This window comes from Limanda limanda, chromosome 10 (assembly GCF_963576545.1).
Source record: "Limanda limanda chromosome 10, fLimLim1.1, whole genome shotgun sequence".
Lineage (NCBI taxonomy): Eukaryota > Metazoa > Chordata > Actinopteri > Pleuronectiformes > Pleuronectidae > Limanda > Limanda limanda.
In genome coordinates this window covers 25038840-25055423 of record NC_083645.1, presented here as the reverse complement: position 1 = coordinate 25055423, position 16584 = coordinate 25038840, and the positions used below count along the sequence as shown (strand labels likewise).

General features: G+C 43.5%; 1 protein-coding gene across 1 annotated transcript; it reads right to left on the bottom strand.

The window, feature by feature from the left end:
• Positions 1-8890: 8890 nt before the first annotated feature.
• adad1 (adenosine deaminase domain containing 1 (testis-specific)) lies at positions 8891-14897 on the bottom strand. The gene is made up of 12 exons (XM_061080121.1): positions 14717-14897; positions 14436-14576; positions 13969-14139; positions 13803-13874; positions 13334-13459; positions 12707-12830; positions 11765-11938; positions 11389-11464; positions 11141-11297; positions 9690-9924; positions 9424-9556; positions 8891-9004 (listed from the first exon to the last, which is right to left on the bottom strand). Exons 1-12 carry the CDS (start codon positions 14895-14897, stop codon positions 8891-8893), a joined length of 1704 nt encoding a protein of 567 aa, XP_060936104.1.
• Between the last annotated feature and the right edge of the window lie 1687 nt (positions 14898-16584).

Below are 16584 nucleotides of genomic sequence, written 5' to 3'. Positions count from 1 at the left end.
CTGCCGGAGTTTTGGCAGAACGACCCCGCGCCGTGGTTTCAGCACATCGAGGCTCTCTTCCATCTGCGAGGAGTAACGGCAGACGACTCCAGGTATTTTTTGGTGGTCGCGGTTTTGGACCAGCAATCCACCCGGCGCGTGATGCAGCTCCTGCGAGCCCCGCCGCTGCGAGGGAAGTACGCCGCCATCAGGCAGCTTCTCCTCCGGCGCTACAGCTTGTCAGCCGCGGAGAGTGTGGCCGTGGAGCCAAGTGCCAGTTTGGGCTGTCTGTCATAGACTTTTTGGGCCATCGCATTTCGTCGCAGGGTGCGGTTCCTTTGCCCTCGAAGGTGCATGCAGTTGCGGATTTTCCCCGTCCGGTCTCGGTCAGGTCGCTACAGGAGTTTTTGGGCATGGTAAACTTTTACAATCGTTTCTTGCCTCGTGCGGCCCAACTCCTTCAACCACTGTATGGTGCTTTGAAGCTTAAGAAAGCCAAGGACCAGGTTGACTGGTCCCCTGTGAGGATCCAGGCTTTTGAGGGGGCTAAGGCTGCCCTGGCTAACGCGGCGCTTCTGGCGCACCCCGCGTCTCGGGCGCCCATCGCCCTCACGACCGACGCTTCAGATGTGGCTGTTGGTGCAGTTGTTGAACAGCGTGTTGCGGGTGCGTGGCAGCCCCTTGCATTTTTTAGCCGTGGTTTGCGAGACAGTGAGCGAAAATACAGTGTGTTTGACCGGGAACTGTTAGCGTTGTACCTGGCTACGCGTCATTTCCGTTTCCTGCTGGAAGGCCGCCCTTTCACAGCCTATGTTGACCACAAACCATTGACGTTTGCTATGGCGAAGGTGACAGAGCCATGGTCTGCTCGCCAGCAGCGCCATCTAGCGGCGATCTCCGAATTCACAACGGACATCCAACATGTGGCGGGTAAAGCGAACCCGGTTGCAGACTGCCTGTCGCGGGTGCTGGTGTGCCCTGTGCATCTTGGGGTTGATTTTTCCGCACTGGCTGCCGATCAACCTGGGGACCCGGGCATCGTTGCACTGAGAGCTGCGAGTACCGGTCTGGAGCTGGAGGAGGCAGTTGTGCAAAATGGTGGGCCTGCCCTCCTTTGCGACGTCTCCACGGGCCGCCCCCGGCCGGTGGTGCCGGTTGCTTGGCGCCGTCGGGTCTTTGATATGGTGCACTCTCTTTCTCATCCGGGTGTCCGGGCGTCGGTGAAGTTGGTGTCTTCGAAGTTTGTGTGGCCTGGCCTTCGCAAAGAGGTCAAGGAGTGGGCGGCCACATGTGTGGCGTGTCAGCGCTCTAAAGTTCACCAGCACACTAGGGCGCTCCTCGAGCCATTTTTGATTCCAGCCAGGCGTTTTGATCATGTGCATATCGACCTTGCGGTTCCTCTGTCTTCCACGACATCTGCGGACGTGGCACGCGCTTTTCTTTCAGCTTGGGTCTCACGTTTTGGTGCACCGTCTGATATCACCTCTGACAGAGGCCCGCAGTTCATTTCGGAGCTCTGGTCGGCGCTAGCAAAGTCTTTGGGCACACAGGTTCACCGTACCACTGCCTACCACCCCCAGGCTAACGGTTTGTGTGAACGTTTTCACCGGTCGCTTAAGGCGTCATTGCGGGCTGCGCTCTCAGATGCAAACTGGTTGGATCGGTTGCCATGGGTGATGCTCGGGTTGCGCTCGGCTCCTAAGGCTGACCTGGATGCCTAGCCTGCAGAGTTGGTGCTCGGTCAGCCGCTCCGCGTCCCAGGGGAGTTTCTGCCTCAGAGCTCGGCCCCCTTTCCGCGTCCTGCGTCACAGTCCGCTTGTCCACCGGTGCCCGTGCATCATTTTTCTCCTCGGTCTTTCGTGCCAACGAATCTCGCGACCGCTCGGTTTGTTTTCGTGCGTCACGATGCTCACAGGTTTCCCCTCCAGCCCCCGTATGACGGCCCGTTTAGGGTGTTAGAGGCGGGTTCTAAAAGTTTCATTCTGGACATGGGCGGGCGCAGGGAGCGTGTTTCGTTAGACAGACTTAAGCCAGCTCATCTGTTGGCCGGCGAAGAGGTGCTACCGGCCCGGGTTCCCCGTCGTGGTCGCCCCCCTTCTAAGACCCCTGTGTTGTTTTCTCCAGTTGTGCCTCCTGATCCTGTGTCTGTTGTAAATGATGTCCCTTCTGCTTGTTCCACCCCTGCGTTTGCGGACGGGGATCGGCGTAGCCGTTATGGTCGCCTCGTTAAACCCCCTGAGAGGTACTGACTTTTGTCCCATTTTGTAATTTTCCCTCTGGGTGTTCGGGGGGGGGCTGTGTGGCGTGCACTCATGGGTGTGTCCTCTCACCCAGTGGGTTGATGGGAAATGTAAAGACTGAAGCTATATATACTTCCCGTATGGGGAACATGTGCCAGTTCTTCCTGACTACTGAATAAACAACAGTAAGCTGTACCTGCGTCTCTGCCTTTCCTTGTCCTGCCACAAAGTAAACTTTTATTCATTCTATTTAATTTACCTTTTATTTTTTGTTTAAAAGTAGCCTAAGTGGCATACATTTCTTAATCTGTCAGTTTGTGTGCAGTTTACAGGGGCTATCAATACAATACAGCACATATTTATTTATTTTCTCTATTGGCTGCCCGGCAGTCATTAAGTTAATGTTAATAATCGAAATAAAAGTTGTAAAGCTCTAAGTGAATTTGACTGTGTTGTGTTTGAAGGTATGATTCAACATTTTTCCATGGTCCAGTATTTAAAAAAAAAAAATAACCAAAAGAAATCCCAGGAAATCGTATTATTGAATCGCAATACTTACAGAATCGCAATACATATCGTATCGCCACCTAAGTATCGTGATAGTATCGTATCGGGAGGTCCCTGCCGATTCCCGTCCCTAATTCTGATCTAAACGATGGCAGCTTGTTGAATATTCCACTTTGAAGTTGTCCCTCATCTCTCTCAGTGTGGACTCTGTCTCCTTCTGCGCTGGTTCCTCTGTTGGTTCAAAGGATAATGCAAAAAAAAAGTACCGGACTATTTCCATGAAACCCGGTGGACGGATGCAATTTGGGTCATGGAAGACTTCATTAAACATTGGTGTGGATCCAGATCAGGGGGCAGATCCAGGGTTTTCGCTTCATTGCGAAATGTGGCATTTTTGTTGAGTTCCCAGGAAATAATTATAAAAACATCGGGCTTATCTAAGGAACTGAGTGAATCCACGTGTTTGGAATCTGGTGCAGCTTTGTGGGAGTACGTGCTCCACTAAGTGACACTTAGTTTGGTATTTGATGCTTGACGCCGTCATTTCCGGTTGGAAGAAGGAAGCTGAGATCAATTCTTCTTTTTCTTTCATCTACAGTCTGTAGTTACGAATAATGAAACCACCTGATTATGATATGATGGTATATTAAAATAACGCTTCATGCACAGACTGGGGACAGTGGGTGCGGCCGGAACACTGGAAACCAGGCGGAGGCGTTGGGAACACGCCTACAGAGGATGGATGGTGTGGAGAGATAACAAGCAGTGGCTGAGTAAATAAGTAACACAAAATGATGCATCACACCCTCTGATTGCACTTAAACTTCCCTTCAGGGTTTGGGCAATATCCACATCTGATTTGAATGTCAACAAATGATAAACTTGAACAAAAGCATTTTTTAACATGTGCTTCAGGCAGATGTTTGTCTCATTGTGAAAATTCCCCTGTGGGCTTTCATATCTTCACGCTAAGGCCACTGCTGTGAATATTAACCACCGATCATGGTCATGGTAAATTACAAACAGGTGGGTTAGATGGGTTCAGAGAAGCTTGTAGATTTTATACATTTACAAATCTGGGGAATTGTATATTTTGACATGTTCATATACACAATATATGTAAATGTTTCTACAGGGTGCGGCAGCGAAAGCCCACTTTAAGAACAGCTCTAGTTCCAGAAGTTAGGTTGCAAAATATTTTCTCTATCGATGTTTTCGTTGCTTACTTGCAGAGAGGTTTGAAAAAAAAAAAAAAAAATGATGGCAATTCCACCACAGAGCAAACAGAGAAAGCAAGAAAACCCCTCCACGCCGAAGCCAGGGCAGTCAACCTACTTTCACAGGAGTGTGCAGGTGCTTCATGCTGCAGGCCACTGGAGGGATTTCACCACGCTGAAGTAAAACCAAATGAGTCATCTTAAAGGAAAAACAATGCTGCGTGCATTAGGTGATACACAACTAATTCAGCCCACCTTTTCCACAGCTACAGTATATAATCCAAATGCAGGCCAGAGCTCAAGTATACCAACACAACCCCTCCACTAGACAACTTGCTTATCACACTGACGAGCCCTGAAGCTGAAGATGGAGCACTTTATTGGGATTTCCTTTTGGATCGCTACTTTCTTTATTTGTCTGCAAGCCAGGATCATCCCCTTATCGGACTCCAGCATCCCCCAGATGTGGCGTCATGTCACATGTGTAAGTCATTTCAAGCCAAATGTCAAATATATTTCACTTTCTACCAGTTGCTATAGACTCTAATGTTTTCTTCTGCTCCTACAGGATTCTGACTCTAAATTCTACTCTCCAACAAACGTGAAGGTAAGGATGTATTATTTTTTTTGTAGAAAGAAAAAGTTTTTCAGCTCTTTAAAATGGAATAATACAATCAAACATACAACAGAATATGTCATTATGCATGTAATGTAGTAGAGTGTTTGTGAATATTAGGTCAGAACCCCAAAAAAAAAGAAAAAAAAAAGAGAAAAGCCACGTTGGGTTTTCTGCAGCGTCAAAGCTGAAGTTTCAGGGTTTTCAAGTTGAGCTTTTATAAACCACATGTGAAGGTGCTCTACTACAGGAAACAAGCTCGTCAGGTGTTGAGACAGTTGTGACAGCTTCTGTTTGCCGACTTCTCTGCACAGAGCCTCAGTCCGCACGGCAAAAAGGAAGTTAAAACATCTCTCTCTCTCTCTCTCTCGCTCTCTCCATCGCAGGCTGAATGCATGGCCACGGCACTGGAATGCGTCAGGAAAGAACTGAATGGAACAGTCATGGCGGAATGCACGGGCATCCTCGAATACGTAAATCAATCTGTCGAGTTCTTCGAACTCAAGATCAAAGATAAAAAACGTCCTGTAAGTATTTATGTAGAGATGTACATAAATAAAAAACCCTGAAATTTGCTCAAATGGACTAAACTGAATCGTTGTTTTCCCCCCAGGCACCAGCGACCTCCGCAGGATGTGAATGTGAGAGATGGCCGGAGGCTCCTTTCCTCGAGTTTCTAGACAAAGTGGAATCTCTACTTCAGCAGGACGCATCAGCTCCTCCAGCTCAATGAGACACGCAGCTTCTCCATCAGCTGCACGGAGAACGTCTGCTGCAGATAATGAACTAAACCTCATCTCAGAGACGACCACGAAGCCACTGACTCCGGACTCACAAGTCAAAGTATCTGAGTCTCTGCACGTGTTAAGTGGGATGACCTCAGGTATATCTAGGTTCTCAGTAATATACTATTTGTTATGATGTTGAACACTGCTCGACCATATTTGCATTTGAAACCAACTATTCATATTGAATAATTTGAGTTTTATTTTTAACATTTATTTATTTAGAATTATCATTTGACCACAGAACTGCTGTGAAAGTTCTTGATTTATTTAAAATGAGAATGTTATGTGATGTAAGCTCGAGTTCAGCTCTTAATGCCTATATATTTATTATTAATTTAATATGCTGTGTTTTGGTGCTATAGGCCTGAATGTATAACTTAATGAATGTTTGAGTGCTGCCATTGCAGAAATGGACGAATATCTATTAAAAAAACATAAAACCTATTTCCATTGAGTTGATCCCTTCTCTTTACTCTTCATACACTTTACTTATTTTGAATACTTTATCCTTTTTAATTCTTTATTTTAACTTATTTCCTTATAGATTAGAACACTTTCTTCTAAGTAAGTTTTTGTTAAATTTACAGTTCCCCTCTGAACCTGAGCAGTAAGGTAATTAATGTGGGGGGGGGGAAGTGTGTGGCCTCTGTAGGAGGCAGAACTTCCTCAACGCTGGGGCAGATGAACCGTCCACACGAAGCCTGAATGGAACATGAAGTCATAGTGATCTCACTGTCAAGTCATACAAGAAGAAAAAAAAATATCTGTATTGTCCCACCATGATTAGCTCTACAAGCCAAAGGGAAAGTTGACTTCACTGTTTGCCAGTGAAAGTAGGCAAGTGATCTCCACCATGGAGGTTTTCACTTTGTCGATCAACCTGTTCACCCAGGCCTTGTCTATTTACTTTATTATCTCTGCATGGAGTTTATGATTTCATTTAAGTTTATTGGGTTGTAAACGGGATCAATGTGTGTGTATGTGTGTGTGGGTCAGGGTTCATTGTTAAACTGTGACAGAAGAAATAACATGGCAGACAGCCACCATCAAGATAATTAATGGTTAACACTACTTAGATTTTCAGATTTGCCCCTTCTAGTTGAAGTTAAATCTTAAATCAGGAATACTGGGAATGGGAGATAATGGGAAAACACTTCTGCAGCCTTTGTATCCTTCCACTCGTAATATCAACAGAGTTTATTGTAGTAGTTGCCTAATAAACCCCCAAACTGAAATTAAACAAAATCTGTGAATGCTGATTCATGTCAATCTGACTTTTCGCACATTTGAAAGATTTATTTGTCCATATAATACTGTACATGTCGTATATATGTAGAAATAGAAAGTCACTGGGTTCTTAATGCGGCCATGATGTACGAGTAGTAAACGCAGTAATTATTTCACACAGCACCGCAGCGAAGGTGCTAGAGCCTCGAAGAGCTCGGGTCTCAAATTCACTGCTTAACCACATCAATAGAGTTGCATATCCTGTTTATCTCTAAACTTACTAGTATCACCTCAGTGACTGAAAAAACACAACCTGTGCACATATTATCTACACATCTGCTTATGTGTAAGGCATTGAAATAGTAGGTTTAACATCGTTCAGTTATAAATACTAGTAAAATGAGTCACCTATGCAAAATATGCATACTCAAATATGAATAAACAATATAAGCACTGTATTATAGAGTAAATAATACAAAACAGCATCTAAAAACGCATTGAACATTCAGAATTAGCCAGGATGTCGATACTAAAAATGTGTTGAGGCCATTTCACAGAAAAGTTAACTTTAAATTGGCTTTTAAGACACAAATAAATAGACATATTGAAATAATGAGGTCCATCAAAATGGGAAATATGGAGAATCTATAGACACTCATCTATCTTCATTATCTAAATATTCCATCGCTCGGTGAAACACACAAAGGATTTATGACATCACATATTTCCATAATGAAGCAGCTGCAGCAGGAAGAACAATTAACATGCAGCACGTCCCACAACCGTTTTAGCATCAACCCAACATGACCATGTCCGAGAGCTGCCTCCAACCTTTTCCCTCTGCGTCACCACTTAAAGAACTTTGAGAGACGAGCATCTACGTCACAACATCACAGATCATATCACTACAAACAGTCAAAGATGCTATTAAGAGTTTCCGTGCACTGCAAAATGATATTAAAGCAATAGGATAGTAAGTATGAGACCTGGAGTTGTACCCACAGCTGAAAGGCTCGATCCCTGGACACCACCAGTTCCCTACATGCACTGGAAAATCCTTTCTAATGGAAGAGAACTCCATTCACAAGGCGGCTCGACACTTAAAGAGTAAATCAACTGCTGGGTAACATACACAGGAAACCAAAGCATTTCCTGTACGTGTGTATATGTAACAACAGAGTGAGGCAAATCAACAGTGTGCATCAACATGGGGGTTGTTGTGTATCAGCGGTGGTCAATTCATACGAGAACAGAGGCCGAATCAGCACTTCCTGATCCCAGATTACTATTATCAGGCTTGTGTGGTTCAACCAGGCCCGGCATGTTGTGTAAAGGTTAAACTCAACAACACACACAAAGCTGATAAGAGGCATCGTTTGAGACAGGGAGCCACAGACCGGGATTTCAAGATTTATTAGATTAGATTCGTGAAAGGTTTCATCGAAATATCCTGTAGATTGTGTCTCTAATCTTATTGTTTGCACAAGTTAATGTATTTCTACACTGTGTGAAATTGTGCTGATCTGTATGAACTTCAGTTTGTGTCTATAGTCTTAGAGAGATACCTTGAATTATATAATGTGTAATTTTCAGACTTATTCATGACGTTACTGATCACACAACATCTGATCTGATCAATATCAGCTCTAGATAGTGAAATGTGTTTCTTCATTGACCTTAACTTTGATCAGATCCAAAAATAAACACTTTCTAACTTGGAGATGATTCGTTTTTATTTGTATTCTTGTGCAGAGCTTCTTGTCACATACAGAATGTAAAGTGTTGTAAATCCAACCACTTAATGTGAAAGAAAAACAAAACAAATCATTAAAACACAAAACTTAACTTAACTTAAACCAAACTCGGGTCTTTTATGAAACAACAGAACTTGTTATACTTCTGAGCCTCAGTCTGAGTTTTATAATACAAAAGGTGTAGTTCAAAACTAATGAGGTCATTTTCTATTACACACAGTAACAAAAATACTATTTTTAACAGTAACACAATTGAAAATAATGAAAATATACATTATATGTATATGTAGAAAAACAAAGATAAATGTAGGATCAACTAAGAAGAACTATAACAGTTGTAAAGGCTCATAGCAGAGCTGCAACACCAGCTGGTTATTTTATCCAAATGTAAAACATCTGTATTCCTCATTGGGAAATTTGAACTGCTTAAACACGAACAGGGATTTACTTTAATCCCTTTGGAAACCTCAACAGAAACTCCTTATCAAAATGGTCAAGTCCTATAGTTAGAATGTTAGCAAACAGAACATAGTTTGTCTCTTCCAGACGGTAGATTTTTTATCTACATGCTGAAATTCTCCTCAACCGACAGTTTGACCAGCCAGGACCCGAAGCCCTGCTGCGACAGGTACGTCCTCAGCATGGTCTTCGCCTCCTGGTACGGCTTCGCCATCCTCTTCAGCCACAAAATGACAATAGAGGTAATTTTATTAAAAATGAATCCTTGCACAGGGTGTGGTACGAGCTGGTTAAGTTACAAAAATGAAGCTAAAATATCTCGGATACAGATGCTGCTGTTTTGAGCAAAGTCGCAAATGACAGAGACGTCTATTTAGATATTTCTCAATGTCACCATCTGTTAACATGGAGGAGGCGGCTTGGTGACCAATACTTCAGCCACCCACTAGGGGGGGTTAGCTCTTATGTTATCCAATTTTACATACACACTATCGTCGCAACTTCGAACGATGCTGGTAATCACACCAAATATGACGTGTGTGGATTCATTAAAAAGGCCTCAAACTAATGCATGTTGATCATGAAACTAATTTGTTACTGTGTGTGTGGGTGGGGGGGGCTGGCTGTTGACGTTACCTTGGCTTCCCTGTAGGAGCTGGTGGCCAGCAGGTCCTGTCTCTGGGCTTCTATGGCCACCAGCTTGAAGCGGTGCAGCATCGCAGCTTTGCACAGACGACTTGCCAGACCAGATCCGCTCTTGAAGGGAGATCTGGAAACAGGGAGTTAAAAGGAATTAGCTGTGATGAAAATCTCGATCCACACACAACAATTTCCAGTTTGGCAATTTAAAAGTGGTCCGATTCTGACTCTCTGACGCCCACTTCCTGTTCAGGCAGACTTACTCCTCTATGGTCTTGCCCTGCAGACCGTCCACGACCTCCAGGGAGCCGTCCCCCTGGCTCCAGTTGATCCCGATGGTCAGCTGACCGCCGTCGCTGCCGTCGGTCGCCACGGAGGGCGCCAGGCTGATGTGAGGCCTCATCATGCAGTAGAACATGGGCAGCTCAGAGGTGATCCCCTCCACACGCTCGCTCACGGACATCTCCATGCCACGGACGTCCCTGCAGCAGGAATCACCTGAAGAGATATGGATATTTTGTATATTTGTGCAAATGTGGTTCGATCGATTTTCTTTCTGCATCTTGAGGATTAAAGAACATCTACTCTTGATAGAGGAATCAAGGATGGTTAAAAATCCACCTGTAAATACTATAATTTTGATTGAGTATCTAATCTTGCTTTTCTATGATTGTTAAATCTTTGCGTTCTATTCTGTGAAGAACCTTGTATCACTGGATTTTAAGTTATAAATACATATTATAAGAAAAACTGTTGTTTTTTTTAAAAATAAAAGTGATTCATGAAGACGTTCTACATCGTCACACACACACATCCCATAAGCCGGGCTCTGGAGTTTCCCTCTCTTGTGGCCAAATGTGGGTCATAAAGTCATTCTGATCATGAAAAGAGGAAAGGACACAGTCAGATTGAAAAAAAGATTCTCTTCTTAAAAGCAAACATGGAAACTTGAGTAGGATACGTCTTCACACTTCATTATTTTCTTTCAGATCACTTTAATGTCGGGGATTTTGTCGGCTGACTGGTGCAAGATCAAGAAGTCACATTCCCCTACAGGCAGGGTTCAAACACAATTTGACCGATTGGATTTCCCTGACTTTTCCATGACTTTTCAATAACTTTAAATCAAATTTCCATGACCAAACATTTCGGAAAACTCGGTGTAAACATGACAAAGTGACAATTTAGTATTTAAGCTAACAATGAGAATTCCAAAGTATACAGTCTACCTTAAATGACACAAATGAATTAGACAATAGTTTGATTGAGTTCTTTGTCTGTTCTAACCCATGACATGTACTTTTCCATTTGTAGCCAAGCTTTGTTAAATCTACACTTCCCTGGCATAGTGCAATATCCCGCCTGCTTCCCCACCGAACTTTTCAATTAGTATGAGAGCCTGCTTATATTTTGAGCGTAATTCTTTTAAAAGCATATGAATGATTTAAAACTGAGCGTAAATGAACGAAATGAATATATTCATTTTTTCAAGCAGTTTTCCAGGCCTGGAAATAAACATTTAACAATTCCACAACCTTTTCAGGTTTATCATGACTGTAGGAACCCTCTTCAAGGTCTGGTCGAGCTTTACCATCTCGCCCAGAATCACCTTGGACTGATTCTGATGTTCCATTTGCTTCTCAGAATGTGAGAATGATGGTAATCTCTCTTGGACAAACCCTTATAGCTCATTGGTGATGACCTGTTCACTTGCCTATGAGGATGCTCTGGACGTAGACGGGTTCGATGAAGTGGCTGAGCAGGGCTCCCTGGTACCCCAGCACCTGCCACTGAGTTATCTTGTCTGTGGTGGACATGCTGGCCACAGTGGAGGGAGAGTGGTCGAAGTTCGATGAGAAAACTGAGAACAACTTTGAAAAAAACAAGCCCCAACGATTAATCAAGCATCAAAAGCCACATTTATAAAATCCTGTGTAGATGACAGGTGTGACTTTACGACACCTTGCCCTCCACTGACAGGTGCAGGCTGATCTCGTTGTTGGCTTCCCACGCCGAAACGGAGAGGGGGTTCAGACGCCTGAGATCAAACACAGAGCAGATTCCAAAGAGTTTTAAATCCATAGACTTTACCCAGATTTTAAATTTTCTACCTGAGTCCTATTACCAAATAGCTCAAGGAAAGATATTTTATCTTTATCAGTAGTTTGTGATGCAAGATGTGTTTCACTCACTTACACTTGTACTGCAATATTGGGTTAATAAAGAAATCCAACCTAGAATGGAGCCTCACTTCTAATATTTGGTTCTACTCATGACCTCAAAACTTGACCTCCAGTGTCTAATGTGTAGCCAGAACCTGATAATCACAAGTACTAACAGCCTGGTCGGGATCTGAGCCGCCCCCTTCGGCAGTTGATTCACGTAAAGGTGAAGGCTGACGCCGCTCTTCAGGCTGAGGAGGCCGCCGTCGCTGCCGCTCGGCTCGAAGACAGACTTCTCCGTCAGTTTGGCCGTTTTGCTGAAGAACATCAGCAGGTGCCGGTACAGAAACCTGACAACACAGGATGAGAACAGGCTCGTTGTGAGGCTACATCTGAAATACACACAGTCTCTAATCACCTCTAATGATCCAGTGAAACAACAACATAGCAAGTTTTGAAAAGGAAACTGTTAAAAAGTGCTAGTGATCACAGAGCACCGGGGGTCGGCTCGACGACAACAACAGGAAAGTCACCCACTGTGAGACGAGAATCTGTGGCCTACTGTGGTCTACGAGTGTGTAAACACACACCTACGCCACTGCCGAGAAGTGCACACTCAACACAAGTGCATCGATGTGACCACATTTCACAAACAGCAGCACAGGAAGTGTTAAAGGAGATATGCAATATTGATATCTGGGGAGACAGTGATGAAATGGTTATTTAAATAGTTAAGTTATCTATTATGTACAAGACTGTTTATAAAAAGGTTGAAAATGTTTTTTGTTCATTATAATATTGCGCTGCTTGATTTTTCTTTCTTTATGTGTCCGTACCGACGCTTTGCATACTGACGTCGCCCCCTAGTGTTCAACGCACAGAGACTCTATTCTTATCGATATATATATATTGATATATGCAAAAAAATGAATGTAAACAAGTGAAATCTGAGCAGATTGTTTTTTTTAAAGCAAAATACTGGCTCAACAAGTGAATTAAATGAAACCACCTCCTAGCTTATTTGTTGTTATGCTCATTTCCGGTAGCACAATGAGTACAGTACATTTGTTCAGAAATAAAAACTCTAATGCAAGGACAGGATTGTGTTTGCGGCTGACCTCATGAGAGATCTCCTGGCGGTCACGACTGCATGCGAGTCGTGTAAGATCCGTCCACTGGAGGAGTCGTTCTCTTTGGTGTTGAAGTTCCCGGTGCCGAGAGCGACCACCTCACACCCGCTGGCTAGAAAAGAGACAAGAAAGTGAGGACAGTTGTGTGTGTATATAGCATTTAGTTCATAGCGACACAACTATTCAACAGACTGCATCACCTCAACTTTGTTTGTGTATTTCTATTTTTGGTCTTACAGTGCTGTGAAGCCAAGGTACGGCGTTTTCTGAGTTATGAAGCATGAAAACCCAAGTGTTGCTTCTTGTTTAGTATTAATTATTGTGTTGTGTATATATTTATATCAAAGTTTGCATAAATCCTTCAAAATTCAGCAGGAACTGTGTCAGAGAGGCTTTGTTCTAACCATAGTGTTACATTTGAGGCTGTGTAATAAATTTGGGTGTGGTTAGTAAATCTAGGATTTCCCAACATGTCGACAGTCTCTTTGTGTTTTATTTCTCTCAAGCCAGCCAACAGAAAACACCTGTACTACGAAGTTAAAAAACACCCAGGATCCCTCTCAGTTATCTGGCTTGATGACGCCAAACACAAACAGTGACGCTGAGCTCACTCACGAGTCTGAACGATGAACGCTGCCGTGGTGCCGGCGCAGGCAGAGAACTCCAGGTGGCTGCTCATCAGATGAGTGAGATGATCCCTGACGGCCTGAGGGAGCTGGAGGTTCACAGAACTCCTCCTGTCTGAGGAGCAACAAGGATGAGGGAGAAAACACTTAATCAGAATCAGGATTTGATTTCATGACAGACAAGAATGAGAAAGACACGTAGAGAGAGATGTGTCCAGTGAGTTCAACCGTATGTGAGAATGCAGATGTCATAGTCAGTTGCTCCAGATATTTTCCAGATGTTGTCCTGACATTCCCTCCTGCCTGCTCTACCGAGATGCTTCGATGTTTTAATGGAGAGTGATACTGAGCGAACAGAATAAAAACTGTAGTGCAACATGTGCTTATGATTTAAAGACTTTACATCAGGGTGGAGGTCAATGTCACTGTGCGATAGAGCTGTTTAGAAACCCAGTTACCCTGATTGGCTCTGCAGGGATACACATCGGAGACGAAGGGGTCCTCTCTGACTGGGAGGAGTGGAGGGGAATCTAAGGAATGAGAAGCTGTTGAAAAATAAAGATGGTTATTTTTTTTTTTTTCGAGTACTAGCTTCTCTCCATTATTCCAGCATCGGACACAGACCTAAGGCCTCAGGAAGACCAGAGTCCACACTTCCCAGGGTGGGCAGCAGATCCTTCAGAGCCAGCGCTGCCGCCCTCTGCCTGGCGTCCTTCTTGGTCTTTCCCATGGCGGTCTTGTACTGGACGCCATCGATCACCGCACAAAAGGCAAAGTAGAGCCCTACGGTGTTGCCTGAGAAAACAAATCCTCAGGTCTGGATGTGGATCAGTGTTTTGGATGAACCATGTCAAAATGTGCAGCCAGTAAAGTACATCTAGATAAAAAAAACCAGTGTTGGATCTGCACCAGATTCTACACACTCGTACATTATGAAATATTCTCTGGGAAATCCAGGATATTGAAGTCTTGGATCTCGTAATTTCAAAAAAGATAGTGACAAAACAAAAAATCCTGGATCTGCACCAATATGGCATCTTTCCACCCAGTTCAGGGTTATTCAAAAAGTTGAGAGAGTTGAAGAGATTTACCTGTCGTCACCGTTTCTTTCATTTCCAGGTGGAACTGCAAAGTCCCGGCGAGCTCATGGAGCATGCTCACGGCGTGAGTCTCACCTTGCATGTATCTGTCAATCAGCGTTTGAAGCGGTACCGGCGGCTTTTGAAGATAAGCTTATTTGGGGAAAGAAGGAAAACGTGTAGAAATATGATACAGTTTGATCAATTTCGTCAAAACTATATAAAAAGGTCAATTGAGGGATGGAAGCAATTTGGAAGTTATGAGCTGGATTGAAACTCTTCCTGAGACTTACCAGGTACGTATGATTTTTTCCATTGTTGGTGATAGATCTGGTTGCTCGGCCCTTTGGAGGTGGACGGAGCAGACGGATATCTGAACGGCTTGGTCGGTCCCGGGGGCACGGGCAAGTTCTTCATGAGAAGTTGCGTGAAACAGCCTCTGGAACCTCGAAAGGATTCACCAGAGGAAAACATCCTGGAGGCTTTGGTGATTGGCTGGATTGACTAATAAAAAAGATAAGAGAGTCTTGATGCACATTTATCACAAAAGGCCAGAGAGTTGTGAAAACAGTACTGGGGGATTTTTCCTGTTTGTTTAGATATAATGATATAAAAACAATCCTTCAGCAAAATGTCTAAAAACAATTATACGCAGTTGTTCATTTATTAAGTGAGCTAAAACCAACTTAGTGTCATACATCATCCTCCCTTTAATAAAGTTGTTTTCATGTTGAAACTCTTCCAGGGAGGAGCTGATTCAACTGTATGATCATAAGCGTTATTACAGGTTTGTTTATTTTGCCTTCCCTACTTCATATTTATATAGTGGAAAAAAAAATTCTATTAAATTAGAACCGCAGTGGGTTTCGCCTCCGAAATGACCATGAAGCTAAATCACCTCTAAAAACACACAAAATGCACATTAATGGAATCTGCATTAGTGCTAGCTAGGTGTACCTAATAAACTGCTACTGAGTGACAACTGCATTAGACCCAAGCTGAGAATACAAATTATAAAGGCTCTGAATATGTCTTAGGGCTTCTGAAGTCATGTGGTCCATTGGCCGCAGCTTGAATATTGATATTTAGTGTGTTACAGTAAATGTGCTTTGAATGGAATAGACCAAAAACAACCATTGGAAGTTAAATGTCATTTCCATACAAAGACATTAACGAGTATAATGAAATTAACCATTATGTTAATGTTTTATATATAAGAAAGTTGGAAGAGAAAGTTGGCTACTTTTAATGATATCACTCATAACTTTGTCATATTAAATATATATATTTTGAAGTCCTTAAGAAGGTGTGAGAGCTATCCCCCCCCCTCGCTGTTGATCATGGTGACGTCCACGTGTTACGAGCTAGCTTATCGGTGTCTCGTAGCTAAAGTTAAAACACTTCCTGAAACTTCTGCGTCAAAACGTCAGATTTCTCTAAAACATTCTGACGTCAGGGATGAACATTGAAAAGTTCGGGTTCTAATTCTGCGTTAAGTGTTGTTGAAAACTTCAAATATGACGCAAAAGGGCGGGGGTGGGGGGCACGAAAGTTGTAAAAGCTTAAATATGAATCGTTGCACATGCGCAGACTTTCAGAACTCACCGCGAAAACTCTACAACGTCGACGAATCGACTGTAGCTCTTCTTCTTCTTCTGCCTCCTCTTCCTCTTCCTCTTCTTCTTCTGCCTCCTCTTCCTCTCCTGCCTCCTCTTCCTCTTCTTCCTCTTCCTCCTCTTCCTCCTCTTCTTCTTCTTCTTCTTCTTCTTCTTCTTCTTCTTCTTCTTCTTCTTCTTCTTCTTCTTCTTCTACTTCCTCCTCTTCTTCGTCTGTTCTCACGCAGCAGGTGCGTCAGTGGTGAAGAAGGAACTTTTAACTGTTGAGTAACTTCTTCTTCTTCTTCCTCCTCTTCCTCTTCCTCTTCCTCTTCCTCTTCTTCTTCTTCTTCCTCCTCTTCTCTGCTGCCTCCTCTTCCTCTTCCTCTTCCTCTTCTTCTTCTTCTTCCTCTTCCTCCTCTTCTCTGCTGCCTCCTCTTCTTCCTCTTCCTCCTCTTCCTCTTCTTCTTCTTCTTCTTCTACTTCCTCCTCTTCTTCGTCTGTTCCCACGCAGCAGGTGCGTCAGTGGTGGAGAATGAACTTTTAACCGGTGAGTTCATCTTCTT